This window comes from Bubalus kerabau, chromosome 2 (assembly GCF_029407905.1).
Source record: "Bubalus kerabau isolate K-KA32 ecotype Philippines breed swamp buffalo chromosome 2, PCC_UOA_SB_1v2, whole genome shotgun sequence".
Lineage (NCBI taxonomy): Eukaryota > Metazoa > Chordata > Mammalia > Artiodactyla > Bovidae > Bubalus > Bubalus kerabau.
Genome location: NC_073625.1, coordinates 10,761,375 through 10,777,284, shown reverse-complemented (window position 1 = coordinate 10,777,284; position 15,910 = coordinate 10,761,375). Strand labels below are relative to the sequence as shown.

General features: G+C 39.0%; 1 protein-coding gene across 1 annotated transcript in view; it reads right to left on the bottom strand.

Annotated features, from left to right (window-relative positions):
• LOC129644377 (A disintegrin and metallopeptidase domain 3-like) overlaps nt 1–8,996 on the bottom strand; it is a 109,360-nt gene extending 100,364 nt beyond the window's left edge. Inside the window, exons 1-3 of the mRNA XM_055570040.1 lie at nt 8,939–8,996; nt 8,377–8,459; nt 1,399–1,454 (exon numbers count right to left, since the gene is read on the bottom strand). Of these exons, the coding sequence (XP_055426015.1) occupies nt 1,399–1,454; nt 8,377–8,459; nt 8,939–8,996 (197 nt within the window). The remainder of the gene's footprint in view (nt 1–1,398; nt 1,455–8,376; nt 8,460–8,938) is intronic.
• Between the last annotated feature and the right edge of the window lie 6,914 nt (nt 8,997–15,910).

Here is a 15,910-nt window from a genome sequence, read left to right as displayed (position 1 = left end):
GTCATGACATTAAAACACTTGCTTCTTCGAAGTAAAGCTACGACAAACATAGACAGTGTACTAGAATGCAGAGATACCACTTCACCAATAAAGGTCTGCATAGTCAAAGTCATGGTTTTTCCAGTAGTCACGTACAGATTTGAGAATAGGCCCATAAGAAGGCTGAGGAACTGATGCCTTTGAATTGTGGTTCTGGAGAAGACACTCGAGAGTCCTGTGGACTGCAAAGAGATCAAGCCAGTTTATCCTAAAGGCAATCAAACATGAATAGTCAGTGGAAGGACTGATGCTGAAGCTGAAGCTCCAATACTTTGGCCAGCTGATGTGAAGAATCTGCTCATTGGAAAGACACTGATGTTGGGAAAGATTGAAGCAAAAAGGAGATGAGGGTGATGGAATATGAGATGGTTAGATAAATGGAGAGCCTGGCATGCTGCAGTCCATGAGGTACCAAAGAGTCAGACATGACTCAGCAACATGAAAATTGCTAGAAATGCACTTGGAAAATGGTACTTGCTCAGTAAATGTCAGTTACTGTTGTTCTTGTCATTATTATGACTGGTATGACTATTTTTAGCATTCATCCTTCTTGATCCAGAAGTCCATTAATTTATACCAAGTCTGTTATGTAACAATATCTCAATGATATAAAAATACATGGATGAGGATGCTTCTTGTCAGAGTCTATAGTGACAATCCCTGGAAATAACCTAATTACCCATCAATACTATATACCATGCATTCTCACTACTAAAAATGAGTGAAAATATACATACAGAGAAAGAAAATATGTGCTGTTATTGAATAAGACACTTGCAGAAGACAATTTGCATTTGAGCAAAGAAATCCTTTTTCGGGTAGGTTTCTGTATGTTTTATTTCAGGTAAAGATGAAATTTAGATTAGAAAATCATGGAGTGATACACACAGGTTATTGATGTTGGCTTCCTCACAGAATGAAAGCAGAAATCTGAAGACATTAAAAGTATACACTATAGCAAAGTGAGACAAACTGAGAATGTAACATCAAACAAAATGCATAAAGTCACATAATTATGTTAAATGACATGAAACAAACAAACTGAATTATGGGCAGATAACATTAGTTCATTTACAATAGTAATGTAATTAAATGTAAAGAGTTACATAAAACAATGTTCATGTATTTCATATGCTCTAATATTTATATCATTATAGTTGAATCTGAATATTAGACTTAAGAGCTAATGATAATGACTCAAAAGTCTAATCTGACATGAATTAACAAGAAGACTTAACATGTTAAATAAAATACTCATGCCTTTGAATGTTTAGGCTTTAATGTAGACTCAGTTATAGGAAGCCATTACAAATTTAAGAAACTAAAAACAACTCTATGAAAGGAAGAATGTCCACTTACTGTTTTTCAAGTGGGAGAGTGTATGTTTTCTTGTCAATTTGGATGGAATAGGCAACCTATAGCAAAGGATTCAGAGAAAAAGTAATTATTAGATATTTCAAATCTCTGAAAGTCAAAAGTCCTAATTTTAAAAAATATGTACTCTTTTATATAAACAGGGATGATATCATATATCAAAATTATATATACTGGAGAAGGAAATGACAACCAACTCCAGTATTCTTGTCTGTGAAATCACATGGACAGAGGAACCGGGCAGGCTACAGTCCATGGAGTCTCAAAACAGTCAGAAATGTCAAAGAGACTAAAAACAACAAAAAAAAAAACTATGTATCTCCACTCCTACAGAGATATACCATGACAGTTTTCTTCAGTCTTGGAACATATGACAGAATTAATCATAATCCAAGTTATATAAAATCTAGGATTATAAATCTACTGCAAAAGTAAGAGCATTAAAGTCTCAAACAAATTTTTACTTAAAATGGTTGCATTTAGAAATGTTGAGTAAAATTTGAAGAAATTTGAGTTTTCTGATCTTTCCTTACTTTGCAGTTTCCAGAGAAAATAAAAGGAAAATTAAAGAATACAAAGCAAGTTCTAAGATAAAACTAAAATTAAACTAAAATCTGATGTTCACCTAAAGGCACCATTCAGAAAGCTAAAAGGCCATTCTTCTGCTAAGGGATGATATCTGGAATTCATATTCTATTGGCCAGTTCACATTTGTGTGAGTCTCACTTCTAACAGTGCATCTCTTCCTTCTCATTTTCCTTAGTCTATCTCACCAAATGTTCTGTTTTACCTTCTTCTCAGAAATCAACTTTTGACATTGGGAATCTGAGCTACTTCAGTTTATGTATTTTTTCATTAATTCTACCTCTTTATTTAAGGAGAAAGTTTTAAGAATTTTAAGGTTATAGTTATTTTTCTATTTTTAAATTTCCAACCATTTATTGTCACCTATTTATTTGTGGATAGGAGTATATATTATGGTATTATATGAACTTCAGAGCATGACTTAAGTTTTTCTTTGCAATTTTTCATTCTCATTCATTGTTTATTATTTAATATTGATTACAGTTTATGATCTATCCATCAACCCATGAACCATGTACAAATATATTTTTAAATTTTCAAATACATTTCTGAGTCTTTTTGTTAAGTTTCAACCTAACTGTACTGTTCCCAAATAATGAGTGCTGTACTATCCCTATAGGTTTTTCATTTATTTATTTGTTTTCCTTGCTGTGGTATTTCATTAAATGACATCATATATTCTTGAAAAGTATAAGTATTGTTCTTCAGAACCATTATTTACAACGGAGACAGAGCATACGTGCAGCTTGGTTAGAAAAGTTCTTGGGGAGAGAGGTGGGGGGGTGCTCAGGATGGGGAACACGTGTACACCCGTGGCGGATTCATGTCGATGTATGGCAAAACCAACACAATATTGTAAAGAGATTAGCCTCCAATTAAAATAAATAAATTTATATTAAAAAAATTTTTTTAAAGTTCTGTTTCTGGAAATAGTGACAAATTTGGATGTTTCTGACTCTTGGCTAAAACAAGGGCATTGAGACTTAACATTGCTGCAGTTTACAGTACAAAACCCCCCTGGCCAAGGTTAGCTTCTGTTGTGTTTCCCTAACTAGTTCAAAAAGGCTAGCTTGGTTACTTAAGAGGTCACTGAAAGCTGTGTAAGGAGTTCTCCCAAAGCCAAGATTCCTCCCATAAATCTCGTGATTTTAAAGCCAGAGTCTCAGCGTATTCCCAGAGCACAGACTCACATGGAGCTAGCTCACTGGGGTAGCTTCCTGGATTCCTGATACTTATTGAATTCTCTTTTTCTTGCTGCAACATAGCTTTTATCTTTATATAAAACCCTCATATGTGATATCCATAGAGTCCAGTGTGTCTAAACGAAGAGCAGAAAGGGGAAAACTTCATTGGGGTCACTTTATTCTTCAATAAAATGCTTATTTTTTCTTGCTCAAATGTTCCTTCCCCACATGAAGAATTTTAACACTGGCCAATCAACATGTGAGAAAAAATTTAAAGGTCTGTCTATGGAAATGCATTTGAAAATTTCTCTCTGCTGTGCCATCAGTTTTCATGTTATATATGCTGATGACATTGTATTAAATTCATAGAAATTTAGAAGCATTATATGTTCCTTGAGAAATGAATATTTTAAAGCAAGGGATGCTTATCTCATAATATTGGGTGTGTATATGTGTGTGTGTTTGCATGTGTGTGTGTGTGCCAAATGCTCTATTTTTCCTGCTATTATCATGGAACCTTGGACTGCAAGGAGATCCAACCAGTTCATTCTAAGGAGATCAGCCCTGGGATTTCTTTGGAAGGAATGATGCTAAAGCTGAAACTCCAGTACTTTGGCCACCTCATGTGAAGAGTTGACTCATTGGAAAAGACTCTGATGCTGGGAGGGATTGGGGGCAAGAGGAGAAGGGGATGACAGAGGATGAGATGGCTGGATGGCATCACTGACTCGATGGACATGAGTCTGAGTGAACTCTGAGAGTTGGTGATGGACAGGGAGGCCTGGCGTGCTGAGATTCATGGGGTCACAAAGAGTTGGACACGACTGAGTGACTGATCTGATCTGATCATGGAACCTCATGCTTTCTTTTGGAAGCGTTTTCCCAGTGTACATTATACTCTCCTGAACATACAGTGTCTCCCGATGATCATTTTGGGGGATGTAATAGCTTTTATAAATATATAATCTCTGGTGTTTCTTGGTGCCACAAAGTGAGCCAGTCAGAAGTAAACCACTCAGTCTATAAAACCTACCCCAATGTCTAACACAGTTTTTCATTTAACAAAAATTTGAGTACATTCCTCTCAGATCTTGCTACTGGGGTTGTAATCGGATTCCTACCCCATCCCTATGTTTTTACATCAACACTTTTGCATTCTGGAAAACAAAGTGTCCTATCTGAAGCTGTTAATTCTTATTAAAAGAGAAGTCAAAACCAGAAACAGACTGACAACTAATTAAAATGATTCAAACAGTTGATATACAGATGTGTAATCTCTTGTTAAGGCTTAGATGAAAAACACCCGTTAGACGTGAAGCATTCATTGAGGGTATTCACTAGAGCAAAGATAAGAAGATTGAAGAGGAGACCTGGAGAGGCCTCAGGTCAATAGGCATCACTATTTTTGTGAAGAAGAGTCAAACATAAGGCAACTATTCTGGTAGACATTTTGCATTATTTATCAACAACTGTTTACAGTGGTTTGACCCTTGACTCCATTGAGATGACTATTCAGGAAGGTTTATGAAACTATTCATAAACCTTCAAATAAACCTTCAGTCACTCAGCTGTGTCCGACTCTTTGAGACCCCATGAACAGCACGCCAGGCCTCCCTCTCCATCACCAACTCCTGGAGTTCACTGAAACCCATCCATTGAGTCGGTGAGGCCATCCAAACATCTGTGGTCGCCATCTCCTCCTGCCTTCATCTTCCCCAGCATCAGGGTCTTTTCAAATGAGTCAGCTCTTTGCATTAGGTGGCCAAAGTACTGGAGTTTCAGCTTCACATTAGTCCTTCCAATGAACACCCAGGACTGATCTCCTTTAGGATGGACTGGTTGGATCTCCTTGCAGTCCAAGGGACTCTCAAGAGTCTTCTCCAACACCACAGTTCAAAAGCATCAATTCTTCAGCACTCAGCTTTCTTTATAGTCCAACTCTCACATCCATACATGACCATTGGAAAAACCATAGCCTTGACTAGATGGACCTTTATTGACAAAGTAATGTCTCTGCTTTTTAATATGCTGTCTATGTTGGTCATAACTTTCCTTCCAAGGAGTAAGTGTCTTTTAATTTCATGGCTGCAATCACCATCTGCAGTGATTTTGGAGCCCCAAAAAACAAAGCCAGCCACTGTTTCCACTGTTTCCCCATCTATTTCCTGTGAAGTGATGGGACCAGATGCCATGGTCTTAGTTTTCTGAATGTTGAGCTTTAAGCCAACTTTTTCACTAGAGGTCACTGTCATCAAGAGGCTTTTTAGTTCTTCTTCACTTTCTGCCATAAAGGTAGTGTCATCTGCATATTTGAGGTGATTGATATTTCTCCCGGCAATCTTGATTCCAGCTTGTGCTTCATCCAGTGCAGTGTTTCTCATGATGTACTCTGCATGTAAGTTAAATTAGCAGGGTGACAATATACAGCCTTGACGTACTCCTTTTCCTATTTGGAACCAGTGCATTGTTACATGTCCAGTTCAAACTGTTGCTTCTTGACCTGCATACAGGTTTCTCAAGAGGCAGGTCAGGTGGTCTGGTATTCCCATCTCTTTCAGAATTTTCCAGTTTATTATGATCCACATAGTCAAAGGCTTTGGCATAGTCAATAAAGCAGAAATAGATGTTTTTCTTGAATGCTCTTCCTTTTTTGATGATCCAATGGATGTTGGCAATTTGATCTTTGGTTCCTCTGCCTTTTCTAAAACCAGCTTAAAAATCTGGAAGTTCATAGTTCACGTATTGCTGAAGCCTGGCTTGGAGAATTTTGAGCATTAATCTACTAGCATGTGAGATGAGTGCAATTGTGCGGTAGTTTGAGCATTCTTTGACATTGCCTTTCTTTGGGATTGGAATGAAAACTGACCTTTTCCAGTCCTGTGGCCATCGCTGAGTTTTCCAAATTTGCTGGCATATTGAGTGCAGCACTTTGACAGCATCATCTTTCAAGATTTGAAATAGCTCGACTGGAATTCCATCACCTCCACTAGCTTTGATCGTAGTGATGCCTCCTAAGGCCCACTTGACTTCACATTCCAGGATGTCTGGCTCTAGGTGAGTGATCACACCATCGTGATTATCTGGGTTGTGAAGATCTTTTTTCCATAGTTCTTCTGTCTATTTTTGCCAGGTCTTAATATCTTCTACTTCTGCTAGGTCCATACAATTCCTGTCCTCTATTGAGCCCATCTTTGCCTGAAATGTTCCCTTGGTATCTCTAATTTTCTTGAAGAGATCTCTAGTCTTTCCCATTCTGTTGTTTTCCCCTATTTCTTTGCATTGATCACTGAGGATGACTTTCTTATCCCTCCTTGCTATTCTTTGGAACTCTGTATTAAGGTGCTTATATCTTTCCTTTTCTCCTTCACTTTTCACTTCTCTTCTTTCACAGCTATTTGTAAGGCCTCCTCAGACAACCATTTTGCCTTTCTGCATTTCTTTTTCAGAAAGAATGAAGTGATGGAGCCATACCAAAAACAACACCCAGTTGTGGATGTGACTGGTGATGTAAGGAAGGTCCGATGCTGTAAAGAGCAACATTGCATTACAACCTGGAATGTTAGGTCCATGAATCAAGGCAAATTGGAAGTGGTCAAACAGGAGATCCAAGAATGAATGTTGAAATTCTAGGAATCAGCAAACTAAAATTGCCTGGAATGGGTGTATTTAACTCAGAAGACCATTATATCTACAAATGTGGGCAGGAATCCCTTAGAAGAAATGGAGTAGCCATCATAGTCAACAAAAGAGTCTGAAATGCAGTACTTGCATACACTCTCAAAAACAACACAATGATCTCTGTTCGTTTCCATGACAAACAATATCAGCAAAATCTAAGTCTATGCCCCGACCAGTAACTCTGAAGAAGCTGAAGTTGAATGGTTCTATGAAGACATACAAGACCTTTTAAAACTAACACCCCCAAAAGATGTCCTTTTCATTATAGGGGACTGGAATGCAAAAGTAGGATGTCAAGAAACACCTGGAGTAACAGGCAAATTTGGCCTTGGAGTAGAGAATGAAACAGGACAAAGGCTAATAGAGTTTTGCCAAGGGAACACACTGGTCATAGCAAACACCCTCTTCCAACAACACGAGAAGACTCTACACATGGACATCACCAGATGGCCAACACAGACATCAGATTGATTATATTCTTTGCAGCCAAAGATGCAGAAGCTCTATACAGTCAGCAAAAACAAGACCGTGAGCTGACTATGGCTCAGATCATGAACTCCTTATTTACATATTCAGACCTAAATTGAAGAAAGTGGGGGAAACCACTAGACCATTAAGGTATGACCTAAATCAAGTGCCTTTACACAGTGGAAGTGAAAAATAGATTTAAGGGACTAGATTTGATAGACAGAGTGCCTAATGAACTACAGACAGAGGTTTGTGACATTGTACAGAAGACATGGATCAAGACCATCCCCATGGAAAAAAAAGAAATGAAACTATTTAGCCATCTATAATTTGAAACATTTTATGATGTTACATATAAGATATGCTACAGTTAAGAAAAATAATAACTGGGCTGTTACTAATTATCATAAAATTAAATCATAAGTCTACCCATAAAAGAAAAAGCCAACTACAACTCTCATACACGGTCATTAAAAATTTATGTGCGTGTGTGTATGCATGTCTCTAAAACTTCCTTCAAATTTACCGCCTTTAGAAAGTGAGATAGCCATTCACTTTCTTAACAAGTCTCTGCACTGCCTAGATTTCATTTTACAACGTACATAAGGGACGCACTTTACCATGTTAGTCAGACCAAAAATAACATTCATTTTTGCAAACATATCCATATGCACATATATGTTAAATACAGGTATGAAGATATTATTTATATACTGTTATCTTAAAATCATGCTACAAGTTAAATATTTGTATGGCTTCATTTACATACAACATATATTTAAAAAGAAAATTTAGTAGACCATAGACTCCTTTTTGTGTGATACGAATTCAAGGCATCTCTTTTCTTTGTATCTGTATTTTAAAATTGTTTCATAAGGCTTATATTTACTTGAGAAATGAAAAGAAAGCACTTGTTCTCCTCAGACAAAAGGTCTCTTGAACACAATCTTGGTAGAACACAAAATGTCATGAAGGCGTGCATCGATTGGGGTCTTGCACTCCAGTAAAAATAAAACACTCTTTTATTTTAAAATGATTTGTTAATTACATGTGTTTCTGAAATACTGCCATCTTTGGTGTTTGTCTCAATCTTCCGTGGCACTGTAATTTGTAGACGTGCTGTTTCAGAGTCTGCAGTAAGGAAAACAAGAGTGAGCATTCCCTAGGGCATGACCGCATCCTTTCTTACTTGTCCTCTCCTATCACATCACTTGTGGATCTTCCAAGCCCCAGTGCGCGCGCGCGCGCACACACACACACACACACACACACACACACACACACACACCCAAATATCATGCTGTGTAGGGTTTTAAGAAGAGGTCTCCTGGACCCCATCCAGGATTCTCTCCCTACCTCCACCCCCACCCCGTCTACCTAGAAGACCTGTATCCCCGTCTGGGCGTGAGGGACAACTATCCCATTCCTGCTCTGAGTCCTCCGACCAGCGGGCCTGGCAGAACCCTGAAAATGGGCAGGACTCCAATCAAACCCGGGCTCCCCCAGCCTGCCCTGGGCTTCTGCGGCCAGGAGGGCAACAGCCTCCACCCCCACGCCAAGGGACACTGTGATTATGGGGCCCCCTCCTATCCGGTAGGGTCCTCACTTACGATGGCCCGCAGAGGCCAACTGGCCCAGCCCTGTGAGGAGTAGCAGGAGAGATAACATTGGGTGGCCGGCCTGCCTCAGGGAAGGCGGTTGACTGGACATGGCTCGCGAGGTTCGCCAAGCGTGGAGGGGATTGGGCACGGGGGTCTCGGAGGGGCGGGGCTGGGCTGGGGCTGAGGGCGTGACTGGGGCTGAGGGCAGAGGCTAGAGGGCAGAGAGAAGGGGCAGGGCTGGAGGTGCGGTTGGAGAAGGGCAGGGCTGGAGGGTAGAGAGGAGAAGCTGCGCTAGAGCTGCCAGGGGAAGTTTAGGGGGAGGGATGGAACAGGTTTTGGCCGGTTGAGGCTAGAAGGCGAAATGTGGTCTGAGGCGGGATTTTATTTTGTCTCTGAGTTCTCTCGAACTATTTTCGGACTTCATGGCGTATAGCCTGCTAAGCTCCACTGTCCATCGATTTCCCTTGCAAGAATACTGGAGTGGATTGCCGTTTCCTTGTCCAGAGTATCTTATGGGACCAGGGATGGAGTCCAGGTCTCCTGCATTGGCAGACGGATGCTTTACCACTGAACCAACTTTGAAGCTTATGATTGAAATAGATGGCTACAAAGCCCTTAAGAAAAACATCCCTGGAATGTGAAACTGGCAAGGGTTACACTTTATTCTCAAAAAGAGTTGCATATACCTTCTAGAGAGTTAGCAATTATAAGTTCCTAAAGTGCCAACCTAGATAGCATATTAAGAAGCAGATATTACTTTGCCAACAAAGGTCCATCTAGTCAAGGCTATGGTTTTTCCAGTGGTCATGTATGGATGTGAGAGTTGGACTGTGAAGAAAGCTGAGCGCCAAAGAATTGATGCTTTTGAACTGTGGTGTTGGAGAAGACTCTTGAGAGTCCCTTGGACTGCAAGGAGATCCAATCAGTCCATCCTAAAGGAGACCAGTCCTGGGTGTTCATTGGAAGGACTGATGCTGAGGCTGAAACTTCAGTACTTTGGCCACCTCATGCCAAGAGTTGACTCATTGGAAAAGACCCTGATGCTGGGAGGGATGGGGGGCAGGAGGAGAAGGAGATGACAGAGGATGAGATGGCTGGATGGCATCACTGACTCGATGGAAGTGAGTCTGGGTGAACTCTGGGAGTTGGTGATGGAGAAGGAGGCCTAGCGTGCTGCGATTCATGGGGTCGCAAAGAGTCAGACGCGACTGAGCGACTGAACTGAACTGAACTGAAAGGAAGTTTGGGCTTCTCAGGTAGCACTAGGGGTAAAGAACCTACCTACCAATGCAGGAGTGTCTGCAGCTGTTGGTGAGATCCTGGGTTGGAAAATCCTCTGGAGGAGAAAATGGCAATCAACTCCAGTATTCTTGCATGTACAGGGGAGACTGGCAAATTGCGTACAATACATAGGGTCACAAAGAGTCAGACACGACTGAAACCACTTAGTAAACACTCAAGCAAAGGAAGTTACCTGAGAAAAGAGAGTGTCTGTTTGCATGAGTGTGGGAGATAGAAGTCCTCCTTCATTTCTGGTACTAGAGAAAATCAATGTTTTTATCTTATAGGTTTTTACGCTTACACTATGTATAGAAAAACAGGTTTGTCAACTAGTTTATACCAAGATTGCGTGCCTGTGTACTGAGTTTTGTCTCACTCTTTGCCACCCCTATGGACTGTAACCAGCCAGGCTCCTCTGCCCATGGAGTTCCCCAGGCAAGAATACAAGAAGAATCCCCTTCTCCTGGGGATTTTCCTGACCCGGAGTTTAAATCTGCGTCTCCTGCGTCTTCTGCATTGGCAGGCAGATTCTTTACCACTGAGCCACCTGGGAAACATGAAGATTTCTGAAACTGTTAATGACTAAGCAATTGAAATGATCATGACAAACATTGATGAGAGGCAGATTTGTACAAGATTTGGCAGATAATATGTTGGGTTGACGCTTCATTGGTTTCAGGTATTTATGGGCTAGAAAGTATTCAGACTGGAAAGTATTTATGAAATGAAAGTCTGGATTCCTAGAATTTGAGCTGAACACACACGTTTTCAGAAGACAATAAATACCAATACTATACATGGAAAATGCTAAAGATGCTACTAAAAAATTACTAGAGCTCGTAGATGAATTTGGTAGAGTCCCAGGATACAAAATTAATGCACAGAAATCTTTGCTTCTCTAAACACTAACAATGAAACAGAAATTAAGGAAACAATTCTATATACCATTGCATCAAAAAGAATAAAATACCGTGGGATAAACTACCTAAGGAGACAAACAGGCCTGTACTCTGAAATCTATATGACACTGATGAAAGAAACTGAAGTTGACACAAATGGTTGGAAAGATATATCATGTTCTTGTATTGGAAGAATCAGGATTGTTAAAATGACTATACTACCCAAGATGATGTACAAATTCAATGCAATCCCTATCAAATTACCAATGGCATTCTTCACATATCTGTAAAACATTTCTTTTAATTTGTATGGACACACGAAAGACCCCAAATAGCCAAAGCAATCTTGAGAAAGAAAAATAGATTTAGAAGAATCAGACTCCCTGAGTTCAGATTATACAAAGCTACAGTAATGAAAATAGTATGATACTGGCACAAAAACAGAAATATAGGTCAATGGAACAAGATTGAAAGCCAAGAGATAAACTGTACACACCTAAGATCAACACATCTATGACAAAGGAGATGAAAATATACAATGGAGAACAGATAGCCTTTTCAAGATATGGAAGCAACCTAAATGTTGCTTGATGAATGGATAAAGAAGTGATATATTTATACAATGGAATATTACTCAGCCATAGACTAGAATAAAATAATGCTTTTTACAGCAACAGGGGTGTAATTAGATATTATCATAATAAGTGAAGTAAGTCAGACAAAGACAAATATATAATACCACTTATGTTTGGATCCTAAAGGAAATTATACAAATGAATTAACATACAAAACAGAAATATACCCACAAATATAAACAGCTAAGTTATGGTTACCAAAGGGAAAAAGTGAGTAGGAGTTTGGGACTAACATACACACACTAGTGTATATAAAACAGATAACCAACAAGGACCTACCATATAGTACATGGAACTATACTCACTATTTTGTAACAACATATAAGGGAAAACAATCTGAAATATATATATATACACATACATTTGAATATGTATGTATGTTTAACTGAATCACTCTGCTGTACACCTGAATCTAACACTATATATCAGTTCAGTTCAGTCACTCAGTCGTGTCCAACTCTTTGCGACCCCATGAATCACAGCATACTAGGCTTTCCTGTCCATCACTGACTCCCGGAGTTCACTCAAACTCATGTCCATATCAAAGTAATTAACCTCCAATTAAAATAAATAAATTTATATTAAAAAAGAGATTTTAAATGTGTTCGTAAAATATTTGTGAGCAATCATGCATTTGATCGGTAGATTTAAGATTCTAACAGAGGTTTACACAACTTTTCTCCCAACACTTGTATTATTACTCACTAACTCCCTGGAGAATTAGGAGACTTAATTGTTCTCCTTATTTTAGATATAAGGAAACAGACAAAGAGTGTAAATTATTCCCTACATGTATAGAATGTTAGGGAGTTTTTGAGTTCAAGTTTAAGATACTCAGACTCCAGGGTTGAAACTCTTAAAAATTCCACAATTTTCCTACATATTTTCTGGTATAAGACTGGGGATGGGGAATGGAATTTACATTTATTGAGGATCTAGTAGATGCCAGGCAAATACCAACTGCACTCACCCTGCAGGGCAGAAGAACAATTCTTTATTATAAGATGGGATACTGAAGGCTTCTGTATCTGTTGTTCAAATTTCTAACTCAAATGTGTAAAGAAATCATGATATTTCACATATTAGACTTATCACAGGGAGTATAGGGGAAAAAAACGAGAAACTCATCTAAGAATGAGATTGTGAGTTCATCTCTTTACTTATCTGCCATATATAACTGTGATGGAGAGTGAAATCAATGGATCTCTATTTCCTTTTCTCCAGTGAAGAAAATATTTATAACTCGCTTCCTCAATGTAAAATAGTCTTATTTATGCCTAGAGCAATCCTACCTCTTCCCTGATCATGTTATTAAAAGCCCACACCTTAGGTGAAGATTTTGGCCCTAGGCTGTCTTTTTCTCATGTCCTACAATCATAGTTTCGTCATCATGCTGGGTGCCTTCACCTGCACTCCTCACCTCCAAACAACTTCAGTCATTTTCTCCTAGAGTGATACACTGAGCTCTCTATCTCCCTGTTTTGTTTTGTTTCCAGCTCTAAGTCATAACTTCAATATCATGCTTTCATTTACATTTTTTTTTCTATTTTTCACAGTCATTTCCCACCAGCATTACTTTAGGGTTATATTAAGAACTTGCCTCCAGAATTTGACACATTCATTCCATAAACATATTTTATAAATTGATTGTAAAGTGTGCCGAAATGTAACTCCTTATATGGAAAAGATGATAGAAGGAGTAACTGGGGAGCAATTTTAAATATGGCTGACTGAGTAGGCCCTTTTGAGCAAGTGATGTGTCAGCCAAGACTTGGAGGAGGTACAAATAATTATGCAGTTTAGATATTTGAAAGGAGTCACCTGACATCACAAAGCCAACTCACAGAAGGCTTTTATTTAAATGCAAAGTATGCGGGGCAGCAAGAGAGGAATGCAGGCATACACTGGGGGCCAGAGAGACACCTCCAGCACAAGGTCAAAGTTTCTTATTTTAAATTTTAAACAGCCCATCATTAATTCCACTGCCCTTATCTCAGCAAAAATAGAAGCCAGGTATTCAGGCTTTCCCACAGGTTAAGACTCACATTGCCACAGCAACTGCAAACCACCCCTGTCTCCCAGGCATCAAGCTGGCAGAGCTATCCCTACACACTCTTGGGCAGGAGCTTTTCAAGCACATGAAAGATCCAACGAAAAAAACCTCAGGCCTGATCCAGGAGAGAAAGGATGTTACCTCATACCATGGGTAGTAAAGATGGTCTTAGGAATACATTTTGAATGTGAACCAACAGAGTGAGTTGAGAGTTTGGCTGTAGAGTGTAAGAAACAGTGCTTAAGTGATGTTCATTTCTAATAGAGCAGAGAGACAGTGAGGCTACAAAGTTAACCCAGAGCTCTCTGTTCCTAAATGTGTGCTCTTAATATATTTAAAAATTTATTTGAAAATTTATGGATGTTGAAAGAGAAGAATCTACATAGATAATCATGAGCCAAGACAGGTATCTGACATGCCATCATATAAAGGTTAAAGTTTCTCATTTATGAGTAGGAACATGCTCAGTTTGCAACTATTTGGACTGTAGCTCGCCAAGCTCCTCTATTCCATGGGATTCTCCAAGCAAGAATACTGGAGTGGGTTGCCATTTCCTCCTCTAGGGGATTTTTCCCAACCCAGGGATTGAACCCACATCTCCCATATCTCCTGTATTGCAGTCAGATTCTTTACCTGCTGAGCCACTGGGGAAACCCAAATAGGAATGTACTTGAAGTATTAACTAATTTTGAAGTGGTAAAGGGAGGGATTTAGCATGATAATTTCCACTTTTAAAAGATTTCATAGGGATATATTAGGAGAAAATGTGGTCAGATTCAGGCAGAACTGGAGACAAGTAAAATGGAATGCACAGTAAAAGTGTCATGAGGGTAGGATTGGATGATATGGAAAGAATAGCAAGTCTTGAGACCTAAGGGGTAGATTTGGTTGAAGTGGTGACTGAGTGGATGTATTTGGGTTAGAATAAAAGAGGACTATGAAGACTTAAACATTCTGACTCAATGGATAATGATACCTTTTACTATTGACGTAGTGTACAGTTGGTGAGAACCCATTTGGTGTTGGAGTGATGAAGCAGAGGGGATTGAAGAAGGAGTTTGTTTTGAACATGTGTATATGGGATACCTGTCAGAAATGCACAGAAGGCTAGAAGTTCTCTTCCTTTGTAGATAAAAATAGAGAAAATAGTCATTATTTCCTTCTTCACATACTTATTGCTCTTTGCCTCTCTGCTTCCTTGTTTTGATTTTCTTTGACTCATGTTTTAGAGACATACATTAATACAGTTTATAGCATTTCCTTTCAATGTGACTATCACAGATGTTTCGAGAAAAAAGATTAAACAAAATAAACAAAGAAAAAAACTTGGGTTTACAAATTCTGTGGAGCACAGACATAGATTGTGACAGTGTAAACTTTCTTATTATACTAATTAATTGATATACCTATAACTTTGTAGTAAAATTAGCTTATGTTAGTTTATAAAATGTAACATTTTTATTTTTCTATATTTCTTTTACAACAGTTACTACACAATATTTCAAAAAAACAGAGCTTGGAGAAAAGATATTATCAATAAACAAACCATTATCTGGCCTGATTCAAGAATGAAAAAAAAAATCTATTTTTCTCTCCTTTTGTGATGGCTTACAGTTTTCAATTTCACAAGCCAAAATAAATCCTGTGAGTGAAAGCATGTAGGCTTGTCTCATTTGATTCTGTTCTCAAACCCAAGTTCACGTGCCTGATGCACACTGAGGCCAAACAAATGGAAATCACAGTATTTGGAGCAAAGAAAGTTTTATTGTAGGGACCAACCAAGGAGAACAGGAAGCTAATGTTCAAAGAACCCAAACTCCCTAATGGCTTTTGAGGAAGAGTTATAGATAAAATTCAGGGGCAAGGGCTGCAGCGTGTGGAACATCCCTCTGACTGGTTGGTGGTGAGATAACAGGGCTGTGTTCCATCCATCTCAGTCATCAGCCTTTCCAATCAGTTTGGGTCCACTTGTTTGTGCTCAGCCTGCAGTGACCTCCTCTGTCTGGGTTGAGGGGTCTCTAGTTCCTGCTGAAGAACTCAAAGACATGCACAAACTGCTAGCACATCACCCGAGGAGGGACCAGCACCAGGCCCCTTGCTGCAGCATTGTTTC